General features: G+C 41.5%; 2 protein-coding genes across 2 annotated transcripts; one reads left to right on the top strand and one right to left on the bottom strand.

The window, feature by feature from the left end:
* Positions 1-234: 234 nt before the first annotated feature.
* Positions 235-5185, bottom strand: snrpb (small nuclear ribonucleoprotein polypeptides B and B1). Its single transcript, XM_078249531.1, has 7 exons — positions 5056-5185; positions 3893-4044; positions 3375-3486; positions 2559-2711; positions 2348-2477; positions 2107-2232; positions 235-1506 (listed from the first exon to the last, which is right to left on the bottom strand). The coding sequence occupies exons 1-7, from the start codon at positions 5056-5058 to the stop codon at positions 1280-1282; spliced, it is 903 nt and encodes a 300-aa protein (XP_078105657.1). The 5' UTR covers positions 5059-5185; the 3' UTR covers positions 235-1279.
* Positions 5186-5921: 736 nt separating this feature from the next.
* On the top strand, positions 5922-15434 carry LOC144516153 (E3 ubiquitin-protein ligase RNF182). Its single transcript, XM_078247348.1, is given in 6 exon segments — positions 5922-6043; positions 9535-9582; positions 9904-9972; positions 11551-11692; positions 12108-12182; positions 15391-15434. Coding segments are annotated over 5 exon segments (378 nt in total). The 5' UTR covers positions 5922-6043.
* Positions 15435-16378: the final 944 nt, after the last annotated feature.

Raw genomic sequence — 16378 nt, 5'->3', positions numbered from 1 at the left:
CCTACACTGGCTGCTACAGGAACCAGTGGTGTACGGAGACCGGTTGGATTACTCCTGCTGGGCTGGTTCTGCCATCTTGGACGTGTTCTGCAGAGCACGGGTGCTCACGCTGGGGAATGTGATGGATATCGCTGGACCAAAACTGAACAATGCTGCTGCTTTGGCAGCTGTTCTGGGTGTGAGATCAGTCAGAACAATCTCAAAACTGTTGGACCACTGGAAGTACTATCTGTCTGGACATGAATCCATAATGTTGGAGGAATATAATGTTGGTCTGATTACACCTCAATGTGACGATTCCTTCCCTGGTTTATGTGTCCGTCCCTGTCTTGATAATTATGTTGGTTGTTTTTTTGGATGTAAAGCACTGCACTTTAGACCTGAAAGAGGCAAAAGGAAATGCCTTTTATAAAATGATGGTGCTGTGTTTAAATAAGAGTAAACTCCATGAACGGGTTGACACACCGTGGCGAGGACATCTGGGTTTGGAGGTTGATGTCCAACCTGCATGGAGGAGTTTATACAAACCACCATTAACTAAAAGAGTAGCTGACCTCCAGTGGAGAGTGTTACACGGGATAGTGGCAGTCAACGCCTTTCTGTCTGTCATCAGTCCTGGTGTTAGCAACAAATGTCCTTATTGTGATGAAAAAGAAACTGTGTTTCATTGTTATTGTGAGTGTGTGCGCCTGTCACCGTTGTTCTTGCTGCTAGAGAAACTGTTCAGTAAGGTAGGGGAGGTTTTCTCCAAACACATGTTCATCCTTGGGTTCAGGGACAGTAGGTTAGCTAAACATAAATGTCAGCTGTTGAACTTCATCCTGGGCCAATCAAAGATGGCTGTGTATGTGAGCAGGAAGAGGAAGGTGGATGAATCTGTTGATATTAATGTGACTCTGCTGTTTACTCGGATGGTGAAAGCCAGAATCAGGATTGACTTTAGTTATTATAAAGAGATGAAGGATGTGGATCAGTTCAGTGTGATCTGGGCCCATGGTGATGTGTTGAGCTCTGTTGAAGGAGAACAACTCATCTTTTCTCAGGAGATGATGTCATGTATTTAAGAGTATATGTATGTATTTATTGTTCTGTTGAAAAGATTTTTGTAGATAACGAGATGGAACATTGATAAAATAAAGTTCCTTTAAAAATCTCTCTCCGTCTGTCTCTCTGTCTGTAACGTAACAAAAAAAAGATGTGACTGACTAAATATGACTCAAACTAACAAGGACATTTGGCACAAGACTAAGACTAGTCACACTAGTTGACTAATATCAGTTCATCTGAGCTCTGATTGGTCCAGACTTTTATTGAACTGGTTACCATAGAGACTGAACAGAAAGCAGAATTTAAACCATCCTGAAGAAACTTTATTAAAAATAAAAAAAAACACAAACTGAAGACTTAAAAAACAGAAAACAAAATCTATACAGCAGGCGAGTGTGTGTGGGGGGGGGGGGGCTTCCTCAGGGCCGGGGGGGGGTCTCATCCCAGGAGGAGGCGGTCCTGAAACAGAGGTCACATGATTAATCAAACCCAAAACTACCTCAAAAGACTCAATGTACGCCTGTCTGATTTTATTCAAAGTCCCTAAACGTGTCACCGCGTTACCTCTCGTGTCTGTTGTCCTCCCTGGTCAAAAAGAACACTTTTGTTTTTTCCGGCGTTTCTTTTAGTTTTCACTAACACCAACTTACTCCCACTAGTTTTACACTACTTTTTGGAATTCATGGTCAATAAACCTCATTTATATAGAATTATAAATAATATTTGAGTTAAAAAAGCAGAAATTCTGAATTATTTTGACTAATAGTTAAGAGGAACGTATGTTGAGTGGATGAGTTTAGTCAGGTACTCATTTGAAACCATTTAGCAGTTCACCCGAAATTTAATGAAAGTGATCAAGTGTAATTTACACAGAGCGTTGTATGGAATCCATCCTTTTTTTGTGGTAATTTGGTAAAAAAAGAAACATATTTCTGATAGACATTTTTTCCCAAAAGGGTCAAATTTGACCCAAGGACAACAGGAGGGTTAAAGTCCCTAAAACGCGTTACCTCTCGTGTCTGATTTTATTTAAAGTCCCTAAACGTGTCATGGCATTACCTCTCATGCCGGGTGGCGGCGGCCTCATGCCTGGGGGGGGCATCCCCATCGGGGCTCCTCTGCCTGGAGGCATCCCCATTGGAGGACCCATCGGTGGGCGCATGCCAGGGGGCGGGCCCATCATACCTGCAGGGGGAGGGGTCAGGGAAACAGCCAATCAGCAAACAGACTCTGATCTAAATGAGTAAGTTCAGCCTCCTTTTTCTTATTCTTTGAGAGCCAATCAGAATCCTGTGTCTACCTGGGGGTGGGGCTCCCCGGCCCATTGGGGGCGGGGCGCCGCGTCCCGGTGGGTACTGGGTGGGAGCGCCAGCGATGCTGGCTCCGGCTGCTGCCGCGGCAACCGTCCCTCTGCCCTGCGGAGTCATCACCTGCAGACAGACAGGAAGCCGTTATCACCTGAATAACCACACACTGCCGCGCACGGCGCCGGGTAATGTTGCCATGGTTACCTGCTGCGAAGGCCCGCCCACTCCTCTCACGGGGCCGGCGAGTCCAGCCGGGGCCTGAGGCATCGGAGCGCCAGCCGGGACACCACGACCCGCCGCACGGCCCACACCAGGACCTCCGGCCACACCAGCCAATGGGACACGAGCTATTCCCGTCTGAGGGGGGGGGGGGAGAGAGAGAGAGAGAGAGATATATATATACACACACGTTAATAACTGATCTTAAACTATGGAAATGTGCTTTAGCAATACTATGGGTCAATATGGTCATACTAATAAAGGCTCTTTGAATTTGAGAGAGACAAAGAGACCGAGTTGTTGTATATAGTATATAATCTATGACACATACAGCATGTATTTAATATGTACTATATATGCTTTGGCAACATGTTCTTTGTTCATGCCAATAAAGCAAATTGAAGTGAGTGAGTGTGAGAGAGAGAGAGAGATTAGGGTTAGGAGAATGGAAGGTTAGAGGTTAAGTTTAGGGAAAGTAGAGGAAGAGGATAGAACTAGGAGAGGGGAGGGCAAGAGAGGGGGTAATAGCCAGGATCATCAAACGATGATCCTAAACCGTGGGTGGGCGGACATTGTGAAGCCGGCCTCGCAATGTCATGTAGCCATTAAAGCAAATTGGATTGTGAGAGAGAGAGACAGACAGAGAGACACAGACAGACAGAGAGAGAAACAGAGAGAGATCAAAGTTCAGACTTAAAGATGTCAGCATGTTCATGGTGTATGAGTCGAAACGTTTAATATTTGTATATATGATAAAGTGTTTCATAATGAAATATTTCATTGAGTCCAATTGGCTCTTACATCTTTAGGGGGCGGGCCCTCGACTGTCATGGAGACCAGGTTCTCCCCCCGCAGCAGAACCAGACCCAGAACCCTCTTCTCCTCTCGCTCCGGCTGCTTGGAGTTCTTCGGCCTGGGGGACACAAACACACAACCATTACCCAGCATGCCTCAGGGCTGACCCCAGACAACCATTACCCAGCATGCCTCAGGGCTGACCCCAGACAACCAGGACAGTGTAGAAGAAAATGAAGGCTTTCTGGACCAGTTTCAGTCTCATTTTCTCCTCATCTCCTGGTTCCTGTTCTCTGATTAAGTTCCTATTATTTTCTCTGTCTCCCTAATAATGACGTGTGTCTGCCTTTTGTGTGTAGCTCAGTGTTAAAACAGAGCAGCTTTAAATAGTTTGAGCAGACGCTATTGGGTCTATGCTAATCTACTCCCATAGTTGTGAACCAAATGTGGGAGATTTTGCCCAACCAACCGAGTGAATAAATGTGTGTGTTGACGACATTTAACCTCCGAGTTGTGAGACTTACTTGATCTTCCTGAACTCGTCACAGTCACACAGGATGAGGTTCATGTGTTTGTCGAAGGCCTTGAAGGTGCCGATGAAGATACGGCCGTCCTGCAGGATGCACCTCATCCTGAAGTCAATATGTTGCAGCATCTTACTGCTCTTACCCACCGTCTGGAACCAATCAGAGACACGCGTTACTATGACATCAGCACCAACACAGAACCAATCAGAGACACGCGTTACTATGACATCAGCACCAACACAGAACCAGAGAGCATCAGACGGACCCTTTGACTACCAAACACACACAGAGCGACACACACACCCCGAAAGACAGAGACACACCGAGAGAGAGAGACACACTATTGTCATAAAGCCACCAGCGCCCCAGTATTAACTTCAGGCCACTAACGTAGGCAGAAAGCTCTTCGTGGAGCCTCCACCCAACCATACAGACTTAAGTCTTCCTCAAACGAGTAAAAACACTGCATGGGGGGGTATTAAACAGGTAGAGCACGTGCTAGCACACAACAGGGGGTTACGTTTGGTCTGGCTGAACTTGCTCCAGGAGTTAAAGATGGCCGACCTCTATCAGTGCTGTAAACAACTTCACACATTAATTAATGTCTGCCAGGTAACATAAACTGATAGTTAACCCTGAGTACAGTGACTCTACGGGTCAATACTTTATTAATGGATGCATTCACTTCGACGCATGCGCAGTATCGGTACCGGTAGCTTGCAGCTCCGTTAGCATGTAGCTAAGAGGTTATAATATTATATTCTGTTAGTGTCGCAAGACCCAGAAACGTTGGCCACCGGTGTGAACAAACATTAACCCGGTAAATGTTACGTTAACGGCGCAGTTAAAACAAACATGGAGGAAGTTTTCATTCATGAAACCGAAGTTATCACAACACCGCAGCGCTAACGTTTAACGGGCTAAACGCGGTGTTTACAGGCAGAAAGTCGTTAACGGAGCGACAGACTGAAGATTAACTGATTACTGATGAGATTTCTGATGAGTTTAACAACTCTTGAGTGCAAGCGAGGAGGCTGACGATGAACCGACGTTCATCCAAATCTTCCGCCATTATTACAGTCAAACCGTATAAATCTGGTATAAATCCGGTTACCCCCGCAGCCCACAGGCAGCGGACACTCCGCCCGGTAAACACTCACCATGTTCGCGGTTCTGATGGCTCCGATTCAGACGGATTCACCGAACAAACCAAAAAAATTTAACCTGCGGAGTTCCCGCCGCCAGGCTCTTCTTTATCAGAGATTCACAGGAAGTGATGTGCAGCAGCGGGAGTGTTCCGACCCAAACAAGGACACACAGTAAAGAGTTCCTACCTTCACACACATGGTTCCCTCTGTGTAATGGTTTATTCAATAAACACACATATTTTTTTTAACTTTATATTCAAACAGATCCATGTCAGAAAAGCACAGATTAAATGTTTAAATGTTTGAAACACTTAAAACTATAAATACAAATAAATAAAAACAACGGGGCGTCTTATTACAATAATACATACTTGTATTTATTTCCAGGGATTTCATTTTATAACTTAAACTTTCAGTTTTAAGTATTAAATATTTATTTTTTTCTAGTCAATTTTTTATTGTACAGACGTTCTGATACAACGGTACAAACATATACATCGATTGGACATTAATAAACAGGAACACAAGAAAATAAAACATAAAAATAAATAAATAAATAAAGGGCTGGAAGGGTTACATATACTGCCGGAAGTTACGCAAAATTACGCGAAATCTAGACAAATAAATATACATTTAAACCCTTTCTTTCAGGGGGCGCTTTCTAATCTTGATCCTGAACGAACGAGTCGTGTTGGTGTTAGCTGGATGCCTTCTAGCTCAACCCCCCCGTTGCCATGGTAACCCCGTCTCCCGCTGCCGGCTTCGCGCTGCAGTGAGTCAGTGAGCAGCAGAGACACAGAGGACACACGGGGAGTCACCGACGGAGACCGACGGACCGGAGACACTACGGACACAGTAACTACGGTAACCGTTAGTCTGTTAGCCTGCTAGCCTGTTAGCTTTCCCGCTGCTGCTGAGGCGCGACACCCTCACCGTTACTGAGACTGATGACGAGCAACGGCCGCAGTGTTGCTTCAGCCTGAGACTCCAACTTATACAGGTATATATGTATGTATGTATGTATGATGCTGTGTATAATACATTATATATATATATATATATATATATATATATATATATATATATATATATATATATTATACACAGCATCATGCATGTATATATATATATATGTATTATACACAGTATCATACAGGTATATATATATATATATATATATATATATATATATATACATATCATACATGCATGTGTATATATATATATTATGTATTATACACAGCATCATACAGGTATATATATATATATATATATATATATATATATATATATATATATATATATATACACTTTTTTAAGAAAGTTAAAAAAAGAAGGGTACTAAACAGTTGGCGACTGTGCTAAGGCCATATCGTCAAAATTTAACAATTAAGTTAACAATTAACAGTTAAGATTTAACAATAATGTAATCACTATAACAATAACTTATTTCACTAGTAAATTGCTGTTGAACGACAAAAACAACCACCAGATGGGAAAAGGACATTTACAATAACTTCAAATGCACCACGAGGCTGTAGTTTACCAGTTTCATTGAACGCACCGTCTGTGTTGTTTCTCCGACGGCAGCTGCAGATTGTTACATCCCGGTGTTGAATCCTCTACAGTAAAACACAGTCACACTTTACACCGTTTAGTGTTAGCTGTCAGCATTTAACCCTGTTTAATCCAGCTACTAGCTAGTGGTAGGCTAACGTTAGCTGCTGTCGAGTATAGTGTTAACTAGCTAGCGGTAGGCTAACGTTAACTGCTGTTGAGTATAGTGTTAACTAGCTAGTGGTAGGCTAACGTTAGCTGCTGTTAAGTATAGTGTTAACTAGCTAGCGGTAGGCTAACGTTAACTGCTGTTGAGTATAGTGTTAACTAGCTAGTGGTAGGCTAACGTTAACTGCTGTTGAGTATAGTGTTAACTAGCTAGTGGTAGGCTAACGTTAACTGCTGTTGAGTATAGTGTTAACTAGCTAGCGGTAGGCTAACGTTAGCTGCTGTCGAGTATAGTGTTAACTAGCTAGCGGTAGGCTAACGTTAGCTGCTGTTGAGTATAGTGTTAACTAGCTAGCGGTAGGCTAACGTTAGCTGCTGTTGAGTATAGTGTTAACTAGCGTCATGTGCAGCAGTGTTTGTGTTTCAGAGCATCAGAGAGAAGAGCAGACATATCAGTGGCACCAGATTTCGGTAGCCAGGGTTGGCAGGAAGAAGATTTTTACAAGTAAATGTTCCAATCAATAATCCAGGCAGCACATTCTCGTCTCCCTCCTTCATTTTACAGTCCAATGGTGGCTGTCAAAATAACGCGTTCATTTCGATTAATTAATCTGAGAAAAAATAACGCGTTAAAAAAATAACGCAGATTAATCCATTCCATATTGAGGTTTGACCCGGAGCCGTTCTAGCAACATTGGACTGTAAAATGAAGGAGGGAGACGAGAATGTGCTGCTTGGATTATTAATTGGAACATTTACTTTATTTGATTTAAAAATCTTCTTCCTGCCAACCCTGGCTACCGAAATCTGGTGCCACTGATATGTCTGCTCTTCTCTCTGATGCTCTGAAACAGACGTTACAGGAAACACAAACCCAGCTGCATGTGACGCTAGTTAACACTATACTCAACAGCAGCTAACGTTAGCCTACCGCTAGCTAGTTAACACTATACTCAACAGTAGCTAACGTTAGCCTACCGCTAGCTAGTTAACACTATACTCAACAGCAGCTAACGTTAGCCTACCGCTAGCTAGTTAACACTATACTCAACAGCAGCTAACGTTAGCCTACCGCTAGCTAGTTAACACTATACTCAACAGCAGCTAACGTTAGCCTACCACTAGCTAGTTAACACTATACTCAACAGCAGCTAACGATCTAGCCTACCGCTAGCTAGTTAACACTATACTCAACAGCAGCTAACGTTAGCCTACCACTAGCTAGTAGCTGGATTAAACAGGGTTAAATGCTGACAGCTAACACTAAACGGTGTAAAGTGTGACTGTGTTTTACTGTAGAGGATTCAACACCGGGATGTAACAATCTGCAGCTGCCGTCGGAGAAACAACACAGACGGTGCGTTCAATGAAACTGGTAAACTACAGCCTCGTGGTGCATTTGAAGTTATTGTAAATGTCCTTTTCCCCATCTGGTTGTTGTTTTTGTCGTTCAACAGCAATTTACTAGTGAAATAAGTTATTGTTATACATTATTATTAAACATTTAATTTTGACCATATGGCCTTAGCAATAAACAAGCCCTTCTTTAATGTCACCAACTGTTTAGTTGTTGTTGTTTTTTTTACTTTCTTAAAAAAGTATCGGTTCAGGCACCGTTAATTATGTATGCGATTAATTTCGTTTAATCACAGAATATGTAATTAATTAGATTCAAATTTTTAATCGATTGACAGCCCTTATATATATATATATATATATATATATATATATATATATATATATATTCTGTCCAGTCCACCCAGCATTCCTGGATGGGAGAAAAAACGTGCTCTGGTTTATTGGCATTTCTTTAAACCAATCACAATCATCTTGGGCGGGGCTAAGCTCCAGACGGAGCCACGGTGCCTCTGCTAAATAGTCTCAGGAAGGAACTTGTTTTGGTGGAACATGTGGACGTTCAAAAGTAGTTTTAGTCGAGCAACAGAAAACTCCGATTGGACAGATAGTCTAGCTAGCTGTCTGGATTTACCCTGCAGAGATCTGAGGAGCAGTTAACCATAGTCCTCACAAATCCACCAGAGGTTAGAACGCCAACACAAAGGAAGAGGAAGGGGAGGGAAAATACATGTATCCGGCCAAATTTCCTGCAGCACCAGAGCAATCCCTGAAGTGGAATCACAAGGATATGGACTAGCTAAATACTGACATTTGGATCTCTGACTTGGTAACAAAATGCTTTAGCTAACGAAGACGTAACAGACATAACGTTATCTTAGTGTCTCTCCATGTTCTCCCTGCTGATTCCTCATGTCTGTTTCCACTTTGGTCTTCATTAAACCTCAGTTCTGGGTTTCTTACACACTATACTACTCAGACTGTAAATATTAGTACATGAAATAAATACAAGTAAGATCATATTATGTAAACATGAGAATAGATGTTTAAATCTTGATAAAGTTAAATGGAGTCTGGTCTGCCGGGGAACTAGCTGATCTGGTCTCATTGGAGGTTCAGCCGCAGGTAGAGCTGTTGCTATAGCAACATCAGCATCCCCAGAGTCCCCTCCCCCGGTTACATCACAGCTGCAGTGTGTGTGTGTGTGTGTGTGTGTGTGTGTGTTTCTGAGGAGAAAAAATAAAAATATACCTTTGTACTCTGCTTCTGTACATGGTTAGTACAAGATGATACTCTGTCTGTCTGTCTCTCTAACCTGTCTGTCTCTCTGTCTCTAACCTGTCTGTCTCCCTGTCTCTCTCTCTAACCTGTCTGTCTCTCTGACCTGTCTGTCTCTCTCTGTCTCTGTAGATGGGCGTCCTCTCTGACTGTCAGACTGCTCAGCTGATCTGGAGTCAGGTAGGTACCTGCTGCTCCGACTAATCAGATGACACTTCATTGAAGAATACGGCGTTTAGCTTGTGATGATGAGCCAGTCTGTGGAGTCAGCTAGCCTTCTATATAGCTATATATACATCTATATATCTTTTATCTAAATATAAGCACAATGAAAACGGAGGATAAACCACAAAGATTGGTTTGAAACAACATTATATTTAATATTTTGGCCAGTAAAAAAGATTCTTGGCTGCTGAGTGAGAAAGTTAGTTTCACCCCACGGTGCTTTCTGATTGGCTGTCTTCCAGTCAGCTGACGGTTGAACTCACCTTCCTGGTTCAGGTGTAGACGGCAGCCAATAGGATGAGTCTGCTAAAGGGGGCGGAGCCTGGACCAGAGATGGATGCCAAGGTGAGATTCCTTCTTTCTTTCAATGCTGGGTCATTAACTGTAGTTATGGTGCGTTCAGGTGCCGACCTGATTAACTGTAGTTATGGTGCGTTCAGGTGCAGACCTGATTAACTGTAGTTATGGTGCATTCAGGTGCAGACCTGATTAACTGTAGTTATGGTGCGTTCAGTTGCAGACCTGATTAACTGTAGTTATGGTGCGTTCAGGTGCAGACCTGATTAACTGTAGTTATGGTGAATTCAGGTGCCGACCTGGTTAACTGTAGTTATGGTGCGTTCAGGTGCAGATCTGGTTCATTAACTGTAGTTATGAGGCGTTCAGTTGCAGACCTGATTAACTGTAGTTATGGTGAATTCAGGTGCCGACCTGGTTAACTGTAGTTATGGTGCGTTCAGGTGCAGCTCTGGGTCATTAACTGTAGTTATGGGGCGTTCAGTTGCAGACCTGATTAACTGTAGTTATGGTGTATTCAGGTGCAGACCTGATTAACTGTAGTTATGGTGAGTTCAGGTGCAGATCTGGGTCATTAACTGTAGTTATGGGGCGTTCAGTTGCAGACCTGATTAACTGTAGTTATGGTGTATTCAGGTGCAGACCTGATTAACTGTAGTTATGGTGCGTTCAGGTGCAGACCTGATTAACTGTACTTATGGTGTATTCAGGTGCAGACCTGATTAACTGTAGTTATGGTGCGTTCAGGTGCAGACCTGGTTAACTGTAGTTATGGTGCGTTCAAGTGCAGAACTGATTAACTGTAGTTATGGTGTATTCAGGTGCCGACCTGATTAACTGTAGTTATGGTGCGTTCAGGTGCAGACCTGATTAACTGTAGTTATGGGGTGTTCAGGTGCAGACCTGATTAACTGTAGTTATGGTGCATTCAGGTGCAGATCTGGGTCACCATAAACACACCATAACTGTAGTTATGGTGTGTTCAGGTGCAGAACTGATTAATTGTAGTTATGGTGCGTTCAGGTGCAGACCTGATTAACTGTAGTTATGGTGCATTCAGGTGCAGATCTGTCATATAAACAGACATAACTGTAGTTATGGTGCGTTCAGGTGCAGAACTGATTAACTGTAGTTATGGTGCGTTCAGGTGCAAACATTAACTGTAATTATGATGCATTCAGGTGCAGACATGATTAACTGTACTTATGGGGCGTTCAGGTGCAGTCCTGATTAACTGTAGTTATGGTGCGTTCAGGTGCAGAACTGATTAACTGTAGTTATGGTGCGTTCAGGTGCAGACCTGATTAACTGTAGTTATGGTGCGTTCAGGTGCAGAACTGATTAACTGTAGTTATGGTGCGTTCAGGTGCAGAACTGATTAACTGTAGTTATGGTGCGTTCAGGTGCAAACATTAACTGTAGTTATGGTGCGTTCAGGTGCAGAACTGATTAACTGTAGTTATGGTGCGTTCAGGTGCAGACCTGATTAACTGTAGTTATGGTGCATTCAGGTGCAGACCTGATTAACTGTAGTTTTGGTGAGTTCAGGTGCAGATCTGGGTCATTAACTGTAGTTATGGGGTGTACAGGTGCAGACCTGATTAACTGTAGTTATGGTGCATTCAGGTGCAGACCTGGGCTCCGTCTCTGGAGGAACTGGAGTGTAAGATCTGCTTCAGCCGCTACGACGCTCGCAGCCGTAAACCCAAACTGCTGCGCTGCCGACACCTCGTCTGCGCCCGCTGCCTGAAAAAGATGGTCAACATGGGTGAGTTCCCCTAAATACATCTGGCAGGGAAAACAGACTTTCTACCAGACTCCATGTAAATAATCAGTACTTTTATCATGGTAAAACACACTTCATTCAAAGTGGACAGAAACTAAATCAAACTATCAAAAGCCGTCTTGGTTCATCTTTCCACTGTTCCAACAATCACCACTCTGGTTTGGTTGAAATAAACCCTTAATTCACCCATTTACATGTGGAGATATGCTGGCTCTATACACGCTAGAAGTAGTGATTATTTAGATGGAGTCTGGTGGGTTTGAGAGAAAACTCCAGAGACGTGACTTGAACTTGTACTTAAGGACTCCAACACAATTCAGCTAATGAGATCGCTGATCACATGATTCTGAAATCATCCAGAGTGCCATGTGACGCCTGCGATCTGATTGGTTTTCAGGAGAGTCCTCGCCATGCATCATCAGCTGTCCATTCTGTCGCCATGAGACCCGCGTCCCAGACGACGAGGTGAGAAGTAAATGTTTTTGCTTCGCTTCCTGTATCAGTATCGTTCTCTCCTAAAGTGATATGTTCAGTTTGGTTTGTTAACGCATATTCTACTGATTTTTGACGCGTTTTTTTGTTGCTCTTTGTGATGTTTTTGTAGCTTTTTTTCCGACATTTTGATATCATTTTACTAACAGAGAGGAGAGACCATTGGTGCAAATTCCCCGTTTGCAATGACGCTTTTTGTCTCTCTCTAACCTGTCTGTCTCTAACCTTTCTGTCTTTTTTTTTTTATTATATTATATTTTTCATTTTATTTTACATAAACAGTGTAAAGATATTTCAAACACACATCTCATCATTCATATTCCAGATCCTTCACACTAGGACACAGACAAGAAATGCCATAATCATAAACAAAAAAAATAAAACAAACTAAATAAAGACACAAAACTACAGGTTCTGTCTTTACTAATATAATAAATTCTGTCCAAAACAAAGTAGCTTGAGAGTTGATTCCACCAGTGGACTATTGCTGGGTGGTTGGAAGCCTTCCGTTTTAAAGCTATACATTTCCTAGCTGCCATCAAAGCAAGATCTATGTACATACTTTCATATATATTCCACTTGTCAGACATATTGGTTCCCAAAAGACATAAACGAGGTGAACGGGGAACAGATACATTTAAACACAGAGATATCAACTTGGTAACAAATTTCCAAAATAACGAAAGTTGTTCACATGACTAAAGCATATAAAAAAAGTACCTTTATATTTCTTACACCGCCAGCAAAGGAATGATATTTCACTGTTCATTTTATTTAATTTCTCTGGGGTATAATAGACCGTATGCATTATCTTAAATAGTGCTAATTTATGCCTTAAATTATAAGAGCATTTATGTACTTTCCTGCAAATAAAAGACCAATCTTCTTGCTGTATTTCAGTCTGAAGATCTTGTTCCCACTTTTGTCTTAAATAGTCAGTATTTACCCTTGAGCTTGTAGTAAGAACACTATAAATCTTTGAGATAAGTTTATCCTTATTTTTCTCCATATTGTTCATTATAAAATCAATTTTTGTTGGTTCAGGTTCTTGCAAAGAACCATGCTCCAAGTTGACTACATGCCTTATTTGAAAATATCTAAATAAATGTGAAGAAAGAACTCCATATTTCTGCTGAAGCTGAATAAATGAAAGAAAAATCCCCCTTTCAAACAAATGTGAAATTTCTCTTATACCTTTATCATACCAAAGTTTAAAAGTATCATCCCCACAACAAGAAATACCTGGATTTCTCCAAACTGGGGAAAACGGGGAGAGAGTATTTTTATATCCTAACAATTTATGAGACCATTTCCAAATATGGAGGCTATTCAGTATAACAGGATTTCTAATGATTTTAACCACTTCTTTAAGATCCATATATGGTAAATATTCCAAGTTATATGGACCCATGTGCAAGGATTCTATTCTTTTCCACGAACATGTTGTATCTAAAAAACCTGAGATGACAAAAAATAATAATAGAAATTGGGAAGCGTCAGGCCACCAGAGTCATATGGTAAGTGCAAAACAGACACCCGGACACGTGAGGATTTGTTATTCCAAATAAAGGAAGAGATAAGACTTTGTAGTCTTTTTAAAAAATGTTGTGGTGGAGTAATCGGGAGATTTTGAAATAAATATAAAAATTTAGGCAAAACAGACATTTTAACTATATTTACTCTCCCCATAAGTGAAATGGGTAGTTGGCCAATTCTTTTGAACTCCTCTGATACTTTATTAATTACTGGAAGGTAATTCAAACTAAACATATCTTCCATTCTTCTAGGGATGAACAAACCCAAGTATTTAATAAACTGTTTAATTGAATTGATTTATAAGTAAACTACAATCAAAACTGGAAATTGGCATTATCTCAGTTTTATCCCAGTTAACTTTGTAGCCTGATAACTTTCCAACGTTTTCAAACAATAATAACAAAAATGGAATTGAATTCACTGGGTCATGAATATACAACAAAATATCGTCTGCATACAAGATATGAGGTGCTCCTCCATCCCAATTTCCACACTCTTGATATGATCATGAGCTCTAATTGATGCAGCTAAAGGTTCGATAACAATAGTGAATAATGCAGGTGACAGTGGGCAACCCTGTCTGGTGCCTCTTGAAAGTACAAAGGGTTTAGAGTAGTTAGCAGTAGTTTTAACTACCTCCATCGGGGCACTGTAAAGAATATGTATCCAATGACAGAACTTAAGACCAAAATTAAATCTTCTGAGAACAGACTTAAGGTAATCCCATTCAATCCTGTCGAATGCTTTCTTTCTTATTTGGCAATAATTTTGTAATCAACATTTAGAATTGAGATTGGCCTATATGAAGAACATTGAAGAGGATCTTTACCCTTTTTTTGGAGTAAGATTATGGAGGCCAGGTATAAGGACTGTGGAAAGTGACCTTTACTAAAGCAAGCATCAATCATAGCAAGAAACAGCGGCAATAAATAACTTGAAAAATGACTATAAAACTCAATTGGCAGTCCATCCAAACCCGGAGCTTTACCACTTTTAAGTGTGGCCATGGCAGTCTGCAGCTCCTCTAAAGACACATCCCCATCTAATAATAATCTGTCTTCTTGTGTTAAGGTAGGTAATAAAGTGTTCTCCAAAAAAAGATCTGCATCTGCCCAGGTCACACTGTGAAGTAGATGGATATAGTTCACTATAGTATGATTTAAAAGCATCATTGATCTGAAGAGGGTCCATGGTAGTGCCGCCATCTTGTTTTTTGATTTTAAGAATTGTTCTATCTTCTGACTCTTCCTGTTCCGGCAGCATGACGTGAGCACGTCTCGGTCGCTCCGTCCTCTGATTGTTCTTGTCCTGAAATCCACAATTTGCGGAGCAATTCTGCCATGCACTCAGTCAAGGATCGCACAGAGCTCACCGTGATTATAAGAGATGTTATTCGAGAGGAGATTGGTTTGGCATTTGATTTAAAATTGCAGCCGATAAAGTAATCACTAGACTCTTTACAAGAAGTTATAAAGGGTTAGGGTTAGGGTTAGAGGAGAGCAGGAGGTAGAGGAAGCAGTTACAGATAATGACCATCGGCTGACTGAACTGGAGAAGAAATATGCCAATCTACACGTAGAAAACATCTCATTGAGAGAAAAGATCCAACAAATCGAAGATCACAGCCGTAAATTTAATGTTCGCATCATCAGGATCCCTAGTGGCGCAGAAGGAGGACAACCGACTGCCTTCATGAACAACTTTCTGAGGGAAATGTCTGGTGCGGACAAACTTGGGCCGCAGCCATGTGTGAATATTGCGCACCGCACCGGTCCTAATCCCTGGCACGCACAATGATTGCCCAGCTGTTTAGCTGGGAAACTAAAAAGTATCATTATGAAACTTGCTGGGGGAAGCAATCTGAAGTTTCAGGGGAAGAAAATACATATCTTCCCCGATCTTTCCCCTGACCTGTAGAAGAAGAGAGACGCATTTAAGGACATAAAAGTTTGACTGAGAGGAGCAAGAGTGAAATACAGCCTCCTGCATCCATGCAAGCTGATAGTTACTCATCAAGAGACCACGGTGACATTTACTGACGCTAAAGAGGCAATGATCTATTATGAGCAGGTAATCAAACCATCCCTCCGGGATCCACAAGTGTGAAAGGTCCATATATGGATCTCTTTCTCGAGTTCAGACTACTGTAAGCACCGCCAGATTTCTTTTTTCTTCTTCTTTTTATTATTTATTCAAATTTTTGCTGGCTGTTTTCTGGCTCACTTTTTGATATTGAGTATATTCATGTTTTGTTAGATAAACGGGCCAGGCAGTCTATATGGTGGTTTGATTTTCTATTATTATTATTACTATTTACGCCTGCTCTTGCCCTTTCTTATTTTTTTTCTTTTCTTTTTTTCTCATCATCTAAATGTTTGTCCAGATGGCGTAAAGAATTTAAATGAGTAGACTGGGAGTTACATGGAGTATGGATAGTGTTTTTGTTTAGTTTTGACTCTTAATGGACAATAGTTAAAGGATATGTTCAAACTTCAATACGGACACACGGCGGAGCTGACTGTATACCATGCAGCACCTCTTTCTTTGCTCAGAGGGGGACATGTACAGGGAGTATATAACGTTAGGGGGGTGGGAGTTAGGTCTAGGGGGTGTTATTTGTAAAGTATGTATTTCCTTTTC

The sequence above is a fragment of the Sander vitreus genome, chromosome 4 (assembly GCF_031162955.1).
Source record: "Sander vitreus isolate 19-12246 chromosome 4, sanVit1, whole genome shotgun sequence".
Lineage (NCBI taxonomy): Eukaryota > Metazoa > Chordata > Actinopteri > Perciformes > Percidae > Sander > Sander vitreus.
This window is presented reverse-complemented; position numbering and strand designations above follow the sequence as displayed.